Raw genomic sequence first — 23,337 nt, forward strand, 5'->3', positions numbered from 1 at the left:
CTAAGATTTTATCATTACCTTGGTTTGGAATCTAAGTTCTTTACACTTTAGAAGTCTGCTAATGAAATGCAGTACATGTGTTTTAGTAGCCTGAGACACAAGACACTGGAATAAACTTGACCTTAGAATGCAATAAGATTCAAATCCAGGAAAGGATTTAGTAAATCTAAATTAGAGAGCAGAGTCAGTAGCCACATTTTATACAGGATCTATGTAGCTACAGCAGTCAATCACTGTGACGGGAAGGCTCGTCAAAATCCTCTTAGGCAGATAAAGCACAGTTCCTAGAAGCAACACCTTATTCATTTGCCATGCGCTCATTCAAGGCTACAATAAGCCTTCCTCCCCCTGCCTGCTTTCCTATGGAACTTCCAACACACTAAATCAAAGAAAATGACCAAGAACTTTGCAGACAGGAAACATGAAAGTCAGGTTTCTAGGTCCTTGTGCAAGAGCATTTAAAAACTCCAATAAGTTAAAAGTAGACTTTTCTCTCTGTCAATTCTGTGTAATCCTCAAAGATTAAACCTTAAACTACAAATATCAGTTTTAATAACTAATAGAACCCGTAAGTAACACAAGTCCAATGCAGAGAAAATTTAAGTTGCATGCTATACTCAGCATTTATTTTCAAGTTAGGTCAGTTATCTGCTCTAAATAGTGTTAAACTAGTAAAAACATTACTTTTCATAAGTGGAAGGAAGTGTATAGTTTCCATGTGTCAAGTTTTCAATTCATTTTATAGGCTACAAAAACCTTAAGCAAATAGAACACTCCCAGGTATATCAATATTTCCAGATTAAGTTTTGGCTAACACTGTCAAGGAAGACGACAGACATTTGTTGAGAAAGTGAAGACTATACAAGTCTTAACAGCATTTTCTGCCAAGACATCAAAAATACATTGTAGGTCACTCAGAAGAATTAATCCTAATTAAGTAAAGCTGTAATTTAAACTAACCCAATGAATCTGCATAAGATCACATGCTACCTCAGATTCTGATTCAGCCTGAACTTAATTTATCAGCAGAGGTCAGCACTTTCAGATGAGAGTTTTGTACACATTAAAGCGTGTACAAAGTGTGATCCGAGGCAACACACCTACAAGCTCCCTCTTCCTCCTTCTGTGTGTTTGCAACTCCTCAGGTAGGACACTAAGCTACTCGCCTTTCTCCCCTTCAGCTGAGTTAATTTGCCAGGCAAACCACAGTGCAAATGCAAGGGAGGAGGTAGGAGCTCACAAGGAGAGAACGGAAATCTCTGCAGTACTTACTTTAAACACAATCATAGATTCACCTACTTCCATAATTCAACTGAAAGCTGGACATTTAGAAGCGATCAACGACTTTGTCAAGTCTCCAAATCTTAATTAGAACTGGTTCCCAGTCCCTCTGAAGGTGCAAAATTAATTGACAAAATTATAAATTACTTGAATCTTGGCTAATCCCCATGGATTACTACTAAATTAGAGGATCTCTGATGGGACATTAAAAACAATAGTTCCCAAGGAGGAGACTAATGGCAAGCTATTAAACAAAGAATTCTATTCCACTTTACTTAGGGTTCAAAATTTCTTGTTTTGATCTTATCTAAACATTTTAGAGCTTCTACCTCAACCCCAAGATTAAAATAATGGGAAAAAAAAAGAAACGAAACAATCTGCTTCATTTAGTATTTTACACTGCATGAATGTGTTAGGAAACATCTAGAGTAACACTCTCATTAAAAAAAAAAAAATTAAAAATCAAAGTTACATTCAGGCAAGGTAATGCAAACAGTATGTCCAAATTCTCTGAGTAGGTTCACTGTTTCCGGAGGACCAAACCAATCTTGAACAATAGCCATACAAATTTTTTACAGAAACACAACAAATCCATTTCCAGGCAATAAAATAGGTAGAGCAGAAGCAAGTTGACTTACTTCAGGTACTTGGCTTAATAAACAAACAAATAAATAAACAGATAATATATCCCTCTATATATTCTGTAATAAAGATCTAAAATCCTTTTTGCAAACCACCAAAATCATAGCAGCAGAAATATAATGTTTATACCTGGATTGCTCTGAATATGATCATCAATAGGGAATAATAAACGGCATATTTATCCCAAAGAATAATCTAATAACCAGCAATTACTATTTGACCAGGTACACTTATACCACATGTAAGTGAAAGCTAATGAAGGAAAGTAATCATTATAAGCAATAAAACATAAACAACTTACGCTCCTGGCCCTTGCCATGTCCATGTGATTGTATCCTAAGGAAAAAAAATATGACAGTTGCAAGTAATTATTATACTTTATGACTCTGTTACATTATAGATTGTATAACTGCCATTGTATGACTAAAAGGTTTACACAGAAAATTCAGTGCCCTTCTTGCCAAAGTTCTTAGCCCCAGTAAGAATCAGCCTACCTTTTATGTAGCTAGAAAATATCCAGTAACCCAGCTCTTAAACATAGACATCTATACGCATAAAAACATTTAAAGATCCAGAGATTCTTCAAAGGCCATTAGCCTTGGGAAAGAAAGTTATTCAGTGTAAGCCAATATTCCTTGATATGCATAGTCCATACGTATTTTTCCTGACCCATCCTTCCCAACAGGGCATCCCTTGAGCGTCCCTACACTTTACTTGGACCTCTCGGCAAGAGATAAGGACACTCTGTAACACTTCTCAAGTGTTTGGGACGTGTGGAGATGACAGAACAAAAGTCAAATCAACTATCACAACTACCAGCTTATGCTTATGGGCAGCATTCACTCTGAAACTCCTGTATCTAGATAATGAGTCCTTTGAATCGTGTGGAAGTTTGCTTTCCATATTATTTGCATTTGACACAAGACGACCCTGAGAATCATGATAAGCTTCAAACAGCAGATCAGCTGTGTTTTCAAATGCTCAGTCAACCCCGATACACCAAAGCTGCACAAGAGATGCTGCCAAATCTCCTAACAAATAGCACAATTGCCTGTGGAAGACACTTGGATACAAAAATGCACTTTAGACGGCTCAGTGACATTTAAACAGGTATATAGCCTTTCATAATTACCAGCACTGTGACAGAGTATTCAAATGAAGGAAAAGCTGTATACAGGAAGGAAAGTAGTGCAAAAACAAATTGCAGAAAGGACTGATGTAAAACCTATGGAAGAAGACATCAGAGCATTTATATGATAATATATATGATAATATATGATAATACATGTAATTGTTGCCAAGCATCCAACAGGCAAAGTACTACCAAACTAGATAAAGAGGCAAATTTCAAATTTCAGTCTAAACAATATTTTAAGCCTTACAATTTCTTTCTGCTCATGTATCAAGAGGAGCAACATATTAACTGGTAACTCTTGAAGAAACATTGATACAGCCCTACAAGCCTCATCTACTGCAAACAATCACAAGCCCAAAGCAGAAAGGTATTCAGGGGATAGCCCTAGACTAGAAAAAGAGCTTTGAATGGCAACCAGGGCTAGATTTATTTGCCAGAAAAGAATCAAATTTTTATCATTGCTTTTACAATGTTTCAGTCCACTGTAGAACAGTAACACCTTCCTCACTTCTTGAATAGAGTACAAGGAAATAAATGTGCAAAGAGTGCACACACCTACGACATTCACCACAGGCTCTGATCTTGAAAAGCCTCCCAAAACGGTCTGGTGCGCTCAAGCGCAAGACTCTTCTCATCTGTGCTGTGGAACTTGGAGCTCCCAAGGTAGATCCCAGCAGGTAGTTCAAGCTCAGAGCAGCGGGGTGACTGCACACAAAGCGTATCTGGAATTCACTAGCTAAGCAAAGTTCTTAATAAGGAATTTCTTTCTTAACCTAAAATTATAACATGTGGCAGTCAAACAAGACAACAAATAGGAAGCCAGAGACAAAGTTCGCTAGAAATGCTATCTTAGTGTATAAAAAACAATGCTCTCTCTCTACTTTGTTGTTCTTACTTGCTACATCTTAACCACATCCTAACCAAAATAAACCTCACCTTTTAGTATTGCACCATACTACTCCTTCCTCTCCTCATTCTCTTAGCTGCAATGTTTCCACAGCCTGCAAGCTAATCTAAAAATCAAATAGTAATACCAATTACCCCTCCTCCATTAAAACTTAGTGAGAGTAGACCTTAGGAGGTTAAACGACTCAATAAGGCACTGAGAAGGAAGTGTTTTACAGCAATTAAAAGTGGTAGGAAAAAGTAAAGTTCCATACACAAATTCAGTCCAACTCTGATGGATATCTGTATAAATATTTACAGTTCTTTTATGACATTTTGCAGTAATATAAAAAAGCTATGAAAAATTTCATTAATATTTGTATTGTTAAAACCCCACAATTTCTGTTAAAAGCCTGTTAGGAACATTTAATATCAGTTTACAAACACTGCATATTACGTGCTACAGGCAATAAGAACTTTTAAATACGAAAATGGGATTTGAAAGATGTTTTCAGATTAATATTTGATAGCTTTATATTGTTATAAAGTTTAATATTAACCAAAAGTAACATGGTATATTAAGTACGACATAAAGCATACATGTATTTGCAATTTAAACCAGCAGTGCTATAAAAGTTTAAAAATATTTTTAGAAAAACATCCTTCTTCCTGAAAAATAAACCAGTTACGTAATGAAAAGTCCCAGGCAACTTGCTACAATGCACTTAGTACTATGCAAGCATAACAGGCTGCTAACTCTTATCACAGCATTCACAAAAATAATTTTTGTGTTTGTTACTGAAAACTAGTTTACTGCCATCATACCCAGTGCTCAGTAAAGAGCAAACGGTGGTCTATAGACATTAACTTTGCTTAGGTTCTTTTTGGATCAAACATAAGTTTTATGCTAACCTGTAAACTGACATAAAGAAGAACAGATAGAAACACTTATAAAATCTAAGCAGTCAGTTACCAGGAGGAAACTAAATCCTTCCTTAAATCAAGAGGTTGCTAACAAACTAGTAGGAGAGATGACACAAGAGCTTCTTATGTGACATGCATCGGCAAAGAGGCAAGGTAGTGCTGATTTTAATTCTGACCCTCCCTCCACTCTCCTCTAAATAACTTCTGTTGTAGAAGGAGACAGACTGGACTTGAAAAGAGCCCCAGAGGGATGAAAAAGAAACTTCAAGTATAAAAACTAGGAAGCATCTTCTAATTAACTGAGGAATGCAGATAGATAGGATTCTGGCTGCAGTAAGACAGGAAAGTATCTACATCAGGTAAACTGAATAATAATAATAATAATAACAACAATAATAATAATCCCTCTTCTCTGCTTTCCTGTATGCTTGATCTTGAAGTAGACGAAGTGACCTTTGCCTTAATTTGTTTGCCTATATCTTTGCAAGCACTTGTAAAAATTGTGTTTAGTCATATCTAAATTAAACTTTAATTTTAATTTTATCTAAATCCAATTTATATTGAAGAACTATTCCAAATTAACTAGTGTCTAGCATTCCTAACCCAAGTGCACAGTAGATGCAATACATGGACACCTTACAAAGGTGTTGAGTTCCTCAACACATCCTTTTATCGTGTAGCTAGTTGCACCGATCTGTGACTAAGATCCCCAGAGGCAGGCGGTGCAGAATCATCTTCCAGCAATAAGTGACATTAAGACACCTCCCCAGCACAAATTGCAGTAACAGAGAGCACATGGGCACAGATCCTAAACAGAAATTGACATTTTTATTGTCATTTGTACAGCACTTCCTGTAACAAACTTTCAGAGCGTTATTTAGGACTAACCTAATAAAAGCAGAAACATTTAAACTGTATCAGTCAAGACTACTGCTAGAGGCTTAAGGGATACACACTTAGCCAATAAGTATTAATGCTTTCCCAACTTCTAAACCTAATTATTCAACCTTAAAGATCACAGAAGTGCCAATGCATTTAAAAGCCCCAGTATTTCCAACTACACTGCAAGCTGAACTTACCAGTTTGTTTGGGTAACGTAAAACCACCGGCTGTACAGGAACTCCAGGAATAAATGCTCCTAGAAGGCACATATGATACATAATTACTCTACAGTGCATTTTGATACAGAAGAAATGTACTGCAGCAAAGAAAAAATTACACAATCAGTAGGCTGACATGCACAGGAATTAGTTGACAGTGAAAAAATAAGATCTTGCAGTAGCCTTAGAAGTAATCTAAAAAGCAAGCACTGGAGAATGACAATGTATACGCACCTTTTCAGTAAATGAATAATTAAGAATACTTGCTTACGTTCCCTAAATTATCCTCTACCACTCACATAAATTATCATGCATACAAGTCAAAGCCCAGTACCAAATTCAGCTTGATATATGATTAAAAAAATATGAGTATGTGCAACATATGTCAATATATTCCCTGGGGTCAACAGTATCTTCTGGTGAAGAATCTAAGCTTTCTTATGCAAAATAAGTTTTTTGTTTAGCTGAATAACACTCATTTATGGGAAATTTGTCAAATCTGAAATAACAGAATTAATGTAACTTCTATTCTGTAGCTATGGAAAAATCTTAGAGTTATAAAGTACTCAACTAGAACTATTGTGCAAAACTGTCACCTCATTTCATGTGAAATTTACAGTTCTCATAAACAAGAAGCACAAGATCTCTAAGTATCATCTGCTAATCATTTTCTTAGTTTCTAGCACAAAAATTGGCACAGCATGATAACTATCTTGCTTAAGATTTCTTTAAACATTTTTTTTTCTTGGAAAAACAATTAAAAAGACAGCTTCCCTCAAACTATATTAGTTACAGCAATTTACTACACTCTGCCTAATATTTCAATTAAAATTAAGAAACAAATGATAGGAGTATACTATATTCTTAACATTATGCCTGCTTTACAGAATAATTTCCCAGATGTAAAAGAAGTAATTGTTAATGGAGCATAAACACCTTTAAATCAGGATCCAGCAGAAATTTGGTTCTTGGACTAGCGATACCTTCTATTCAGTCTCCAAGAACAACAGCCTAAGCAACTTCGGAAAGAATCTGACAAAATCTGAGCAGATGACAATCCAGCATTTAAAAAAACCTAGACTCCCCTGTCCTCTACGCCCAGTTCGCACAAACACAAAACCAAAAAACTGTGTAGCAAGAGGAGTGTGGACCATGTGAGTAGAATGGCAAAAGGCATCCTTAAAGGAGTTACTTGAATAGAGACACAAAGTAATATCATATACGTGAGGAATTTCAAGGCAAAGGATTTCTGGAAGGATGGATGGACAAAGAAGCAGGTTCCAGTAGGAAAAGTGTGACAGTCAAGAGGTAGACAGCAGCAGGTACTAGAGCAGAGTAGAGGAAGATAGAGTGAGGATTTGAAGCAGGAAGTACATGGTGCCTGGAATGTCTATGGCACAGGGGAAGGGCAGGAAATCAGGGCTTTAATGAAGGATTCAGGCTGGTTTTCAAAGCACGGCCAGGATTCACATGGAGAGAGAAGGAGAGTAAAGAGTGAAAGAAGTGGATGTTCTCCTAACCAGCACTCATTCATCTAAAAAGGCAAAGAGCCAAGAGAAGAGGAAGGAAAGGTTTTTTGAATGCCAGTTCACGAAACAATACTGAAATTCCTTCAGCCAAATCAGTGCAAGGAATCAAAATATCACTGCATGATATTCTAATAGTGATATACAAGTTGTAAGATATACAAAATATAAGACACATGGCAAGACCAGGACACAATGAGATAAGGTAGAAATCTAGAAAAAGTCACAAAACACATTCACAACTGTCTCAGCCACTGCAGCCTCCTCAATCACCAACTCCTTACCTACGTCACAAACACAAGTTTACGCTAAACATTGGTGGCTCACTGCAGTACTGGCATTTCTCCCTATAGTAACTGCAGTTTACAGCTACAACAATGTTCAGTGTTTCACCCTTTTAGCTTATTTGCTAACTGAAAAGATTTTAGAACGTGGATGTTAAATTAAAAACTACTGTAAAACTGACAGCCTCTATGACAGTGCTATACCAGCAAGACCCTTGTGCTGTCTTCACCAGAATGCAACTCAACAAAAGAGTTTGAGAGGAATCAATCACATACAACCCAGCAACAAATGCTGCAGCAGCCTGAAATAGATACATGCTGGTACCTCAAGCTTTATAGTGTATCTAAATGCCACATGACAGACCCAAAATAGGAAAGAAAGGGGGCAAGAAAGAAAGAAAATAAAAAAGGCAACCACAACCAAAAACCCAGTAAGAAACATTAGTCCTCAAGCTCATATGCATCTCAGAAGCCAAGAAAAAAATCTGAATTATCTACAGTATTATGCTCAACAGTGAAGCCACCATCCTTCTGTAGCATCAGAAAATTTCTATTCCAATTTCACCCTACTGCAAGATTTTTTTACTCAACTTCTGCAACAGCAATAAAATTACAATGCAAGTGGTATTCAGAAAATGAAGATACAGGAACATTCTGTAGAGAACAGAGAAACGAGCACCATACCTACCAGGCTTGAATGTAATTAGACAGGATCGGTTTGTGCAAGTGCCCTCTGGGAATATCATTATCTTGAAGCAAAAAAAAAAGTTGACTTTTAAGAATATTTCCACGTGGATTTATTTATAAACTCATCTTTTCAAGCTAACATTAACTGATTACAGTAATAAAAAAAAAAGTTTTCAGGGAAAAACAGTTCAGGTAGGGTAAAAAAAACAGTGCTCAGTAAAGAAGTTGAGAAAAGCTCTGTCTTAACAGTAAAAACACTTTTCTTTATCTGTGCATTTGCCTTTTCCTGATCTCTGATAACAGTTCTATCTGACTGGGACATTGACAGTGGCCAGAAACACTTGTAAGTACAATAAAATTTACACAGAAGGTTTTGGTGTTGTTATAAGTATCATATTCTGTTTTGTATCAAAACATAATCCCTGCTCCCAGACTATCCACTTACAGGCTAAGAAAAGGAAGACCGTTACTTTCTTTTTGCATTTATTACTTGGTATGTGATGTCAGAATAACAGAGGCTGAAAACACCTAAATAGAATTCAAACAAGGCAAAAAACATCCAAAGTTGAACTGAATTTGGAAGAAGAGGTTAGACTGGGGAAAAAAGAAACATTTTGAATAGCAAAAAGCCAAGAACTGCTGTACATATAAAGGAAATAAATACATATCATATGGGGACAAAGCAATGGACTAGAAATAGCATCACTAGCTTGCTAGCTATTCCAGAAATCACTTCAGCTCTGTAACTCAGCTTATTTAGGGGTAAGTACAAATATTTACTTTTTAAAGTGCTTTGAAATCTATCAATGAAAGTCATGATGGAAAAGCTGTGTATCACCTTTCTGTCCCGTTGTGTATAACCCTATATTTCTGCAGTTCGGTATGGGGCACTGTATTAGTAACAATGCCATGAAAGACATACTGTTTCTTAATCTCAAAAAAAATCACAAGAAGAGTGCTTAAAATCTTCAAATTAACCACATGCTTCTAGAAAACTGAGACCTTAGGTAGTCATCCCTTCCTTCCCATTACTCTCTACCAAGGCACATTATGAATAGTCATACTTCAGGTGCAGAAAGAACCTTGAGTGATTTATTTGTTTTAGCAATTTCTTCATCATGCGGCTCCATAAAGGTGTACTCCAGGTTACTGGAACTTTTGAATTGCTTGGGGTGTCTTGGTCAGTATTGTATCTCCAACAATGACAGTATGCCAGAATCTGGAGATGGGCAAGAACTCGCACTACTCCCTGAGTACTCTGCTGAGCACTTGGTTATTTTCTTCTTAGAGGACTTTCTAAACTTGCTGTGGTCTGTGCATTTTGTATGACCTAACAGATCTGTCTTCCCATTTACTTACCCAGTCTCCCCTTCAAAGAGACAGCAATGAAAAGCCAGGGTTTTGTACAGATGAGAACTTTACATTGTATCTTCTAGAAAAGCGAAGGCAACATCAACCCTCCTCCCAAAACACCGAAAGCATCCCACAAGGAAAAAAGTAAACTGCATATCCAAAGCCAAAATGCCAAATATCATCTGTCATATAGTAGTAGTCTACAGTACCTGTGGCCATTTACCATCAGACTGAGCACGTCTCTTTATCTCTTCAACAGTTTTCCTGCGAGAATCCTGGTCTGACCGAGATACAAATACTGGTCGGATGTATTTGATGAGAGCTGAAGAGGAAGGGAAACAAAAATAAGCAAACTAGCCTTTATTTCCCCTTTGTTTGAGAAGACTCCCCTCCAGTAGTCCACTCAACAAAAATTTTAGTACAAGTACATAACTACTACAAACTTTAACACTCAGCTGAATTACTGCAATTTTATTGGAATATTTTCATGAATTCCTGTGAGGAAAACCATTTGCACAATTTTGGCACTTTGTACATTTTCAGTTTTTAACAGACTGATACACATACATCACAGATCATTTAAAACACCATTGTACATATCATGCATAGTTTTCTGCAACAAAGCTGTGGTTAACTGTAGGCCATTTCCTCCTGCCACAAAAATCACAAAATCTGTAGCCACCTCCAATCAGCAAATAGGAATCTCCCTATGCAAGTGCTTCCAAAAGACATCCTGTGAGTCAAACTGCCACTGTCTTTAAAGCTTCTGTCTTCTATGACAGCTCAGTTTGACTGAAGGTACACCATCAAAGATATTCCATACATAGATTATGTTATCTGTTCTGGGGAATCGGTATCATCAAAAGAAAAAGCATGCTTATTTTCTGATCCGTCACTGTTTGCCTGTTTCTCATACTAGACGAATAAAATCTCAGGCAGCCTCTTTGTGGCTCAGTGGGAAACCTCTTATTCATAAACAGATACAAAATGAACACGAGCAAGAATCAGAAATGAATCCACAATATCTTCTCTATGCATGTCTGCCAAAAGGAAACTGAGGACCACCTACAAAATAAGTAGTAGCCTACATAGCTCTCTTGCAGTATCAAAAAGCACTAAAGGTAAGCATCTTCAAATGTAGTACTTCATGCTTTTATTTACGCAGGTTGTCTTCAAATACCTTTTTATCATTTTTCTATCTTGTAATCTTATTCAAAGGTTCAAGAGTCACTAAATCATTACCTCTTCTATTTGCCAAAAATGCAAATATATAAAACAGTTTTCATAACCACTGAGTTCACTCACACTAGCTGTATAATCTTCTTTTGTCAAGGATAGACTTGCTGCATTAATGGATCAGCCAGTGCTTAAAGTGTGAAGAAAAAAAACAGCGTAAGGAATTAGTCCTGAACTCAGCAAGAGCTACTAGTTTTGGTCTTACCCCACCGGCAGTTTAGCCAGCAACTCACCAAAATCCTTCTAGGGTTCTGTGAAACTAATCCATTACACCCCACACCAAGTTCCTAAACATTCATCCAGCCTCTGAAATACTGCTTTTATCCCACGAGTTGCCGAACCTTAGGAGGTGGTGTATCAAAGTTTCCGTACTCTTGCACCTTTTCCTATGTGCCTGCTCTTAGAGAATATCTATAGAACAATGTTTGCTTAGGGAAGCAAAGATCATCATAGGCCAGCCAGGGTTACTGCTGTGGAAAGGTGAAAAAGAAAAACCCAACCAAAACCAAACCAAAGCCACACAGCAAAACCCACTATACACTCACACAAAAAAACCCCAAAACCAACAAAACAACAACAAAACAGAATATGTAATACTTGCTTTCACAATTGTTTCTTAGTGATGCTAGCCCTGAGTTTCCCCTAGTGCTGCAAATTACTATTCTGTAGCAAAAGCAACATTATCAGGTAAAAGAAAGTAAAAGATTTAAACATCCTCAGCCTTCATCCTGAAGTTTCTTTTACATTAGGCCCAAATGATGGAATCCAGGTTACTTCAGGCCAAGGAATGAACAAGAAAAATCCAGAGCTCCAAGGCTCTTATCTGAGGATATGCTGCAAGCAGGGTCTTCTTTATAACACATGAAATTAAGCAAGCAGATAGATTTTTACTTAGTGCAGTATGACAGAAACATCAAATTAACAACTTACCAGTTTTGAGTCTCTAACCACTAAAGTAAACTATATCTGAAAATTGGACAGGCAAGCAGTGTTAACCTGGGAGCTTCATTTGTGCAAGCTTCCCAAAAGCAAGCTACAGCAACCTTACCAAATTCCAAAATAACACACTACAAGTTACCTTACAAATGGACACCACCACAAACATCAACACACCCATGCAAAGAAAAACTATTATGGTCTCTGAAGAAAAATAGACAAAACTGAAAGCTTGGTTTCCTATGGATTTGTCCTGCTTGTTGGATTACATGACATAAAATACGCTGCAAGGTAAGTTGATTTGTTTTCTCATGCTTCAGACACTATTTTCATGCAGCTTGCAGATCTAGATATCTTTTAAAGTATCAGCATGCTTTCAAATACGTGTGAAGCCATCCCTACTTCAACTCATCACATCAAATCTTAGCAGAATACAAAGGGTGATCACATTAAGTCTTACTTCCTTAGGGATCACACTAAAAAGCTCACAGATTTTTTGTTTTAACATTAAATAGCAACTTCAGATCACGTAAGACACCAACTACCAGGCCCTTGCTGGCTAAGTCCAACAGTTTAAGCGAAACTGAAATTCTCACTGATCAGTAAGGAGCTAAAAGTATACACTAGGGGAAGGCCAGCTCTATACTTGCCCTCTTTCACAGAAATTTAGTCTCAGCATGTATTTTCATGTTCAGTAAATGGACAAGAATCTGAAAGTTCAAAGGCCTCAATTCACAAAACTGATCTTGTCGGTGTCATTTTTTCAGCTGTTTCTGTAGCAGTGTCAGTCCTACTTGATGTAGTGATTCTCAGTTCCAGTTCATTACAAGTAGCCCTGAAGACAGGTGACACATGCTATGATCTTAGAATCACAGAATTGTTTAGATTGCAAAAGACCTTTAAGATCATCAAGTCCAACCACTAATTAGCAACGCCAGGTCCACCACTAAACCACTAAATGTCCCTAAGCACCACTTCTACATGTCTTTTTAAATTCCTCCAGGGACGGTGACGGAACCACTTCCCTGGGCAGCCTGTTCCAATGCTTCACCATTCTTCAAGTAAAGAAACCTTTCCTAATATCTAATCTAAACCTCCTGCAGTGCAAACTAAGGTTATTTCTTCTTCTGTGACTTGTTACATGGGAGACAGACTCCCACTTCACTACACCTCCTTACACATAGTTTGAGAGAGGGATAAGGTCTCGCCTCAGCCTCTTTTTCTCCAGACTAAACAACTCCAGTTCTCTCAGCCACTCCTCATAAAATATTCTTCAGACCCTTCACCAGCTTCATTGTCCTTCTTTGGACACGCTTCAGCATCTCAATATCTTTCCTGTCGTGAAGGCCCCAAAACTGGACACAGGATTTGAGGTGCAGCCTCACCAGTACCGAGTACAGGGGCACAGTCACTTCCCTGGTCCCACTGTCCACAGTTTCTGATACAGGCCAGGATGCTGTCAGCCTCCCTGGCCACATTGCTGGCTCGCAGTCAGCCAGCTGTTGACTAAAATTCTCAGGTTCTTTTCCACTGTGGGGGGAGAAGGTGCCTCCAATTTAAACTACTGCATGTAATTCATCAAAGCCTCAGCCTTGCAGGGCAGCCACAATGCCACAAATATGCTAACCAACATAAAGCTGCTCTAGCACAAAGCAGCCTTTTATAAGAGAGCCTGCAAAAATTCAGCATTGCTTTAATTAATTGCAGGATGGCAGCTCCAGCTGATTCCAGAACCGTAACTCCTATGTAATCATTTCAAGCACCAGCTGATGCACAAGCCAAAAAAAAAAAAAAGTTTATTCCTCATGAACTGAACACATACTATTGGTGACAATGAACTTCTTAAGACAACGAGAGGGAGGAAATTTAAATATATTTAACCTCTCTATTTCCAGGCAAACGTGGATGAGGAAACCTTGTTTCAAATTAAGACATGAAGTGCTATTTAACATACTATAGAAGAAAGTATTGTAACAAACTATTTAAATTATGCTTGACAGTTACAACCATACAGCACATAAAGCTAAACTGGTGGCATCACCACTGGTCTACAGGGCATCAGAGAACACAAAAAGCAATGAAAAGGCAATGTGGCACTAAACAGTGTTCTAAAACATATCCATACACACATTTCTGAGTAGGCAGTTATATTTTCACCACTGTAGAAACAGCACCAAACAGAGCGACAGATGTGCTACAAAAGCAGAGAACACTGAGCGCAAGGCTTGCCCTCTTGTGCGTTCTGTATTTAGGGCTTATAAAAACATGAAGGTTAAAAGTTGAAAAGTTCTACCCTGGGTTTTATTTTAAGTGTCACTCACTCAAATGAACATGCTTAAAGTTCTGAACTCACACCTTTTCTAATGAAGTAATATTTAATATGAACCCTCTTCTCTGGAGAGGAGAAAAGAAATGTGCTAGGGGCTCAGAAGTCTTCTGGAGGTTATGAGAAAACCACATTAACGTTCCTGAATAAAATGGTTTCTTGTGTATATGGATAAAGAGACCTTAAAAACGGAAAAACCCTCAAATCCCTCCACAAAGTTGTACCGATGCACAAAACTGAAATCAACCAAAATTAGAGTATTTTTCACCCTGGAGCTATACTGTTCTTACAGAAATAGTGTTACTGTGGTCATGGTACTCTACATGAGATTTGTAAGGTTAGTGGTAATATCTTACGAAAGCAATAACCACATACAGAAATACAAACTTTTTTGACCCAAGACTGAACCAACCACAAAAGCTAAATATGCATCAAGAATGACTTCCCTAAGCTTGATTAAACACCAAGCAGATGGACCACCTGACAGAATAGATACAAAATACTCCTAGTATGGAGGCCGTATTAATGGGAAAGTTCTCTGTATTTCCAAAGAGTAAGGCAGGAAACATGCTGTCTGTAGGATAAGGAGAGGTCAGTAGTGGGAGGTAAATAATCACTTTTCTCTTTAGCTTTAACAGAAGTAAATTCCACAGCATTTGGGTTGGTCTTTCAAAATGTGATCTATTTCCTTTAAGGACTTCTTCAGGAACAAAGACCCTTTTCATGTAACAAAGATTGCTGTTTGCTCTCACACCTGCAATACCTGTATGAGGGCATGGCTGTATGTTTTAGCTTTCTGCTACCAGTCTAAAAAGTATTTCACAAAGGCATTTGTGTTGGTTTCCAGGTTTCCTATATACTGTAGTTTGTAACTTTCATAAATGATATTAACTACGATGGTTTAAAAAAGTTATGATGGTTTAGGCATTCCAGCAGCAGTTTAAATTAGAAGTAACTGTTACTGAATTTATGGTGAAAAAAAAAATAAAAATCTGGCGAGTCCAGAATTTCAATCCAAACAACAAAGGCTCACCTATAAAATAGTTGCAATATCACGTGTGTTAAGTCTCTCCAAGAGAGCTGCTGTAAGGACTAAAATATTGCAGGACCATCTGGGTGCCCATAGCCTGAAGAAAACACTGAATTTTGAACTGTAAGTTTTTGAAGGAGAGGATGAAATGGATAAGCTTGGCAATACCTTCAAGATCCTCCGCAGAGTTGGGGAGCTCATTTGTGTACTCAAGGTAGGCTACAATGCCAACACAGTATTTGACTGTTGGCATTCAAGCTGGTGACCTTAACAGTGTTTAACATGCTGATTTACAGTGTATAAACAGAAGAAATCTGTGATGCCTCCACCTTATGGACAGCTTTTTCAAAAGCAGTTTAGGATTGTTTTGATGAATCTCAGAAGTAATTAAATGTGCTTACCACAGTTCTCTTCCTTGTGTGCTTTGGAAGGTAGTGGGGGGGAAGTTATTGGGGTGGAGGACTGGAGGTTTATTTTGCATAACAGAGCTGATGAGTAAGTAATCTGGCATCTTTTAAGTCCAGAGATGAAAACATACCCAGATACCACAGCAGAAATATTTCCCACTGAATTACTTATTTCTTTTCTTTTAGTCAGGATGCTCAAGAAAGGCCTCTGAAGCACTTTTAAAAGATCAGCTTGAACAATAAATCATAAGTTTACCAAATGTGGAAAAAAATGCCCATGATAGAACTGATAGTTTTTACAACACAGTATGATTCTCCCTTCCTCTCCAGTTCTTCTGTATTCTGCCAAGTATAAATGATGTCCTCTCCCTTTATAAATTTAAACTAACATATCCCCTCATTCATTTCACAGGTGCTAACTTCCTCTCCTTTTCAGAGGGTGAGGTTAGAAACACTGAGAAGTTGTTTGAAGTTTAAACTATCTGATCACCTTAAATTTATTTTTTAAAAGTTCAGACCACAGAAGACGTTTGAGTCAAGAAAGCTGCCCTACAAAAATCATATCTACTGAAAAATCTTTTTTCCTTCTTACTGATGTATTTCTGCAGTAGCACTGACCACTTCAGCAATGAAAAATAACTTTTATCCAGATTGCTTTAGCAGGCAAAAATAAGGCAGTGAAGGGTAACTATTCAGAATTCGCACAAAGAGCTTGTCCTGACTTGAGGGGGGTCCAGTTGACAAAACAGGAAACTTTAAGGACCTGTGCTAATGAACGAACTGATCTAACTTCTTCAGCCAATGTAAGGTGTAACAGATTCCTAGATGTCATTTTCCTTGGGCTACACTCTTTTCACCAAAGTGGTGCAGGAAATTTCACACCTCTAATCTACCAAAACTCTGGAAAGACACCGCGCAGAAATACATGTCCTCTTCAGCATTGTGATGACATGCTCCGCCTGTTCTGGCATTATCTACTTATCAGAAACTTGATTTTTTTTTTTAATGACTGTTGAAATATCATTTATATTTGGGAAGCAGCTCGTCCCCAGAGTTTGTTAACCTACCGTGTGTGCCAACAAGTAATTTTCTTCACTACTGTGAACTAACTGAAGAGGTCATAACTCTTCTGTCAGAGCAAAAAGGCATTTTTAAATTTTTTTTCTTTTCTTCATTTTCTTTCATTTTCATTTTCATTATAGAGTCACAAGACTTAATTCCGCTTCTGAAATTGGACTTTGTGGTCCAGGAGAGCTGCCTTCAAGTTAGAAAGCAATAAAACACTCATACACAAACACACTTGTGGGGGCTGGTTAGCTCAGTCAGTTGAGTGTGGCGCTAGCAACACTAAGGTCGTGGGTTCAATTCCCGTTCGGTCCGCATGTGTTGCCTGATCTAGTTGAGAGGTGGCGTCCCTGGCGGCAGGGAGGCTGGATTAAAATGATCTCTAAGGTCCCTTCCAGCCTAGGCCATTCTATGATATGATATGATAATATTTCCAGTCCCATAAAGAACAGGCCTTTAGTCATTCAGACTTAAAAGTGGATCAAAAGCTTAATATTCCATGACTGGCAAACTGAGAGTACAATGATACAGGCATCTGCTCCACAAACCTATTGAAGTATTTTGAGAACCAATCTTGGTAAGCAGTTAACAATTAGATCTTTTTGTGCCTGCTAAAGCACCTGATTCCTCTGCTAAACAACAATGTCCTGATGAACACTGTCATTACATCAAAAAGTCAATATATCATATTTGGATATTCTGAATGAAGATCTACTACTCAAAGACTTCTTTGAATTTGTTCTACTACTTCATTTTTTACATGCTGAAGTCTGCCCACAGAGCTAAATGTACTTTATTCAAAACTTCCTATAACATTCTGAATGACCCTTAACACAACTCAATTAAGAGATAGCAAGGTTAGGATTATCAGTGGCTGGCTCCAAAACTTCACCAGAGATGGTACAAGTTTGCAGGATTTATAAAAGTGAACAAAAACCCCAAACACTCTCTCGGATAAATATGAGGTGAATGTTTATAGTGTTGACAATTCACTGCACAATGCAAGAAAAATATGACCACCTTTTCACAGATAGCATGACAGAAATATCAGTAGCCCAATACCATGAAATACATTTTTGTGTGTGTGTAAGTAATATTGGAATTAAAATACTAAACCAAAGGAGGAGTGGATAGTCAGTACTATCTGTTTCACAAAGAATCTCTTTCAAGCAGCAAAACCCAATAAAATAAAAATCACAACTTCACTCCATTGAAAAGTTTTCACTAGATTTTAAGCCAAACTTACCATTACAGTGATTACTTACCTCTCTGTTAAGGTCCACTTACTTTAATAACACAAATTACTGCAATTAATGTTGCTCATATAAAAGCATTCCTCTAAAAACAAAAAAGGTTTTTGAACTCTGAATTCCAGTTACAATATTTGCTGTGCCTCATTTCTGTGGCATTTTTCTGAAGGGACTACATAATCTTTGTGGCTGCATGACATAAAGCAAATGCTCATTTATTTGACTGCACCGTACATTCCAGTAATATTCCATCAAATCATTACACACAGTTTTCTGGGTTTTCTGTAACTGTTTTCACTTGCCCAGGAACAAAATCAAGTGAATAATTTTCAAAATTCATTGCAGTAAGTCTAGACTTTCAACTGAATCCTTTAAAAGTTACCTTTAAATTAAATTAGGTATAGATTCCCCTTGAGCTTTCCCACTAGTCGCTACTGAATCCCTTACGTGGGATAGTTAAGCAGCTGTCACAGCATTCTCTCAAATGCCATTCTGCCCTTTCATCGCATTTCACTAACATAACAAGGCCTGGAGTTACCTCAACTAGTCTGGGTCCTCCAAAGAGTCCAGCTGCAAGTAAAGGAGAGCTCCACACAGACCAGTTCATTTTGCGGAGCTAGCTATTATTAAACAGTCAACTGAGTCAGCTGAGAAAGAATATACATCTGCTTCCATGGCTGGCCTGCTCCTAAAGCCCAGGATATCCTGGTCAGCTCCTAAAAGCTTGGATACATCTACCCTGTACAAGTGTCCACACCCCAACTCACTACCCCACCTCACTACAGTATCTCCTTGCAGTATTGGACAAGGGAGTTCAACTTCTCACACTTGCTGTTAAACATTTGTTTCTAAAAAACCCACATGCCTGCATCCCTTTTGTTCAAAGCATCTACTCATTTTTACACAGATTTTTCACTGCAACAAACTTTTATTAAACTCTATTGGTCAGATACTCAATGAAACCAAGATGCAGCCTGAGCTTTACCTGATACAGAGACATACACTTTTATATCAAGAGCTTCCCTATGTGAAGCTTCCAGATGTACCCACTCATCATTTGCCACACTTTTATACCAAGAGCTTCCCTATGCGAAGCTTCCAGATGTACCCACTCATCATTTGCAGCCAGGTTTCAGCTTCTGGCTTTGAAAATACCCTTAAAACCAAATTATCTAATGAAATTTTAGGAAGATGTCAACACCAATAGCCTGATTACACTTAGCTGCAGAGGAACTCAAAGCTTTTATTAAGGTTTTTAAATCTAAGAGTCCCTATCAAAGGCCAAAGTAAATTCTTTTGTCCATTTCATACTACCCTTTAAACCTACACAGAAGATTCTTCGAACTTTCCTGGTCCATAGATGCAACACGGCGAGTTTCTCCAAAATGCCTCCACATTGACTTTGCTTAGAAGTCTACCAGCCTAAAAGCTTACACTTCCTTTTTTTCTTTTTTTTTTTGGTGTCACAACCACATAAAAAAAATCACAGGACTCTCAAGCCTTTGCGAGAATCTACACTGATAATTCCAAAGACCATATTCAAACACTACTGACTTGGGCATTTGCATTTCTTATGATTAAATTCGAGTGCTCAACTATTTGTTCTTGCTTATCTCTCACACTCTGCCTTAAACAAACCTATTGATGTATGAAGGATTAGCAGCACTCCTTCAGGGCAAGGTACCATTCAGAGCAGATAACATTTCCAAAACATATTTCAGAGATGGCATCCCAACTCACACCAAAAAATAAATTTTGGTGAACTTTATCACATCATCCTTTGCTTCTATAGCCTCATCCTAACTTGCTTTTTCTATTGATTGGGTTTTAAAATGTTGCTATTTCACTGCAAATTTAAGCATGAGTTCTGCAGGATTGTTTTGACTTTACAAAATGATTCAACCTTGGATAAAGGGGAGGAAAAAAACCAAAACAAAACATTCTCCCCATTTTTTTCTACTGACATTCAAAGCAGACCAGTTAAAAAAAAAATCTCACTATATACTATAGAAAAACTTTCTTTGTGTATCAGACCTTCTCATACACAACCTGTGAACATCCTAAGCAATCACCTTTAAATTTTCTTGAAAAGTTAGGTATCTATCAACTTACTTCCCCAAACAGGAATATCTTTGCTTTCAGCTTTCATCACAATGGAGGCAAAAGTCATAGTTACTGGAATGGCATCAAAGTAGGAAGAATGGGGAGCCACCGTTAATATCGCTGCTTCTGCTGGTAATGCCCGTCTGCCTTTTACATTTATCCAGTGGAATCCACCAGCAAGCCACATCATTCTCATGATTGCCTTCAGCAAAACATCCACTATCCTGTAAAGAGTTGAGAAAACAGTTAGGCTGCCACAAGAATACCTTAAAATAATGAAATGTTTCACATAAAAACTCTGCAAGCATGACAAAAGTACAGAAAGGCTATGCGACTTAAACAGAGCAGGAACTCTGCATAGACCTTTTGTTTTCTCTTTCTCATCAGATTTAACACTAGTTTCAAGGTAAGATGCCATTCAATTTCACTTCATGCCTGCATATTAATGCTTTTTAATCACAGCATGATTGGAGTTTATTTAATCATTAAATTTTGACACAGATTATAACTACTGAGCTTCTTCTACACAATGCCTAATAACACTTTCTAGTAACACCAGAAAAGCTCTAATAAACTGAGTCCTGGAAAATACTATTAGGGTACTGCTAGAATGCAATAACCCTGATTCTTGGGTTTGAGGCTATCCAAACAAAACAGTGAAGAAATGCAGGCCAGAGATTGTAAAACAGGGTGATGCCTACAAAACACATCTGGGAGCTTTGCAAATATTTTACTTTCTTCTCTTTTTCCCCCATCTCCTCCTAAAGTGTTTTGGGTTTTGGTTTTTGGGGGTTTTTGATGTTTTTTTTTAAGTGGGTTTTCATTTGCTTGTTTTTAAAAACTGTCTGACAGTCATGAGAAGAGAAACATTTACTTTGAACCAACAGAGTGCAAAAACGAAACACCACAAATTGCTCTATTCATGGGGATTGGAAGCTGAAGAGCAAGGTGACACTGAAAACTGGATGAAAAGGGGGAGAGAAAACTTAAAAAGCTCCAAAATGCAAGTCTGAAGGCAACCCATTATTCCTTTAGTTATTACACTAATATTATTCCAAATGAAATGTAAAGTGACGTGTCTGTGGTTCTCAACCTCCTTCCCTCCTGTGACGCAAAATAAAATCGGCTTCCTTCATGCTAGTGCCAGCTCCTAATTTTAATTTTCTCTCCAGAAGAGGCCACACACTCCTCCTTGCTCGTCAGATAGCAGTTTTCATGGATGGGTGAACATTGTCTTACATTCTACCTTAATTAGTATTCCGGTATCAAATAAAGCACAGCCTTATTAATAAGCACCAAAGCACAGGGTAGGCTCTCAGAGAATCAATAGAAGTTTTGTCAGTTCACCACAAGGTAGCAAACAATGGGGGAAAGCAGTTGAAAGCAACAATTTAGAATATGAAATTCAGGACATTCTATAGCATCAATTTTCGTAACGAGAAGTTGGCATTATGGGAATAATTGAAATTGAAGGATGTCACAGTAAAGCTTCACACTACAGCCTCAGGAAAGATAAGAAGGCAGAGGTGATCTGTAATTCTTGGGTCACATGGTAAATCAAACAGCTGAGGTATTTTTCGTTCCCCATCTGAGGGAAGTGTTTAATAATTTCAATGGTTTTTTTCTCAGAAAAGGTCTGTGGGACAGGCTTCAGGTATTTCCAACCTTCTCCGTTGCAAATTGCTGAATTAAATAACGATTCTCTCAGTATTTCACCATATCAGTGACTCACTTTCGCCACCAGGAGAGAGGCTTTTCAAGCTCTTGCTCATCAGATCCCATCGAAGCAATGAATGCAAAAGGCCAGGCCAGCAACATCATAAAAGCGGCAAAGAAGAGTCGGATAGGAAACAGAGTCAAAGTCATGAAGGCAATCTGCAAAATCCAAAACAAATGCATTATTCTAACACAATCTAGGATTGCTAGAAAATGATCTGAAGTCTTAACTTAAAAATATCTTATGTTAAGAACAGCAGAATACGCTTCAATTCCAAATAAATAACTGTAGTGTACATGTGACAATTCTGTACTCACTGATCTTCATTACAGCTGAAACACAGCACAATCTTAGAGCAAATGCAGTCTTATCTTTACACACTTCTTTAGACCCCATGCTTGCCAGTGAATACATCCGCATGCTCTTTTCCCTTTCCATAGCCTCACATTAAGTAAATATTTAGCATGGGTGTGTTGTAAATCCTACTGCACTACAGAGCAGTCAGTCCATCACAACAGCTTCCCAGCAGTGATGAGCACTTCTGCAGCAACATGCACTCACATTGTAACACAGGACCCAACCTGGAAAGCTCTTCCAAGACTGAGCAGGCACTAGCTCCTCTATAGTACATTCCTGGAACCAAAAGCTGTGGGGAACACTGTGCAGACACCTCTGGAAAAACATCCAGACACATGTAGGAGTTTAAGTTCCAGGTCTATGCTAGCAGGCACAACCCCCTGGAAGGCAGTTTTCAAGATGTTATCCTCCCCTGGGAAGCCACAGTGAATCTTGTTGCTTCTCCACCTCCCGCCAACACTCTAGTTCTCAGAGCCCATTCCCAGTCAGTGAGCCTTCTGCCTTCAGCTTTGGCGAAAAGTATGTCATCTTAGTACTTCTCCCACAGTCTTTTGAAGAATTCTCCCAAAAGTAGGGCCTTTCCTTAGCTGTTTGGAATTGTTCACAACTGTACTCCAGAAAACACAACTTAGTAACTATCTGTGCAATGATCTCCTTGCTCCAGTAAACAGTTTGAGGAGCCAAGAGTCTCACCTTCCTCACTCAAAGGACAGGAAGAAAGGAAAAAATGTTCTCAAAGTGGAGGAGGGCACAGCTTCTGACGACTGCCTAAGGGAGAGAGAAGGAACTGAAAACTGTCTGAAGCTCATGGGGGTAGCACCAGTGCTCCTCATGCTGTACAGTGAAGGTTAGCAGAAGATGAAACCATGAAGCAGAAGGGTCACATAAAGAAAAAAATTTCAGAAGGAAATACGCTACATATGAATATCAAATATGCTACAAGACAAGGTAGAAAAACACTTTTCAGCACCACAATGGCTGGGCAACAATGAGTAATGGGGCATAAGGTGCTGTCTCATGTTGTGCTTAATCCGATGCATCTCCAGGCTGCTTTGGAAAGAATTATTCATATTCTTCTCTTCCCTCTTGCAGA

The 23,337-nt window shown here is 38.0% G+C and overlaps 1 protein-coding gene across 1 annotated transcript in view; it reads right to left on the reverse strand.

Annotated features, from left to right (window-relative positions):
* The window catches only part of LPCAT1 (lysophosphatidylcholine acyltransferase 1), a 54,804-nt gene extending 32,762 nt beyond the window's left edge, over nucleotides 1–22,042 (reverse strand). The window contains exons 1-6 of the mRNA XM_009864616.1: nucleotides 21,903–22,042; nucleotides 20,180–20,394; nucleotides 10,027–10,139; nucleotides 8,466–8,526; nucleotides 5,947–6,005; nucleotides 2,225–2,259 (exon numbers count right to left, since the gene is read on the reverse strand). Of these exons, the coding sequence (XP_009862918.1) occupies nucleotides 2,225–2,259; nucleotides 5,947–6,005; nucleotides 8,466–8,526; nucleotides 10,027–10,139; nucleotides 20,180–20,394; nucleotides 21,903–22,036 (617 nt within the window). The 5' untranslated portion in view covers nucleotides 22,037–22,042. The remainder of the gene's footprint in view (nucleotides 1–2,224; nucleotides 2,260–5,946; nucleotides 6,006–8,465; nucleotides 8,527–10,026; nucleotides 10,140–20,179; nucleotides 20,395–21,902) is intronic.
* Nucleotides 22,043–23,337: the final 1,295 nt, after the last annotated feature.

This window comes from Apaloderma vittatum, unplaced genomic scaffold (genome assembly GCF_000703405.1).
Source record: "Apaloderma vittatum isolate BGI_N311 unplaced genomic scaffold, ASM70340v1 scaffold20952, whole genome shotgun sequence".
NCBI lineage: Eukaryota > Metazoa > Chordata > Aves > Trogoniformes > Trogonidae > Apaloderma > Apaloderma vittatum.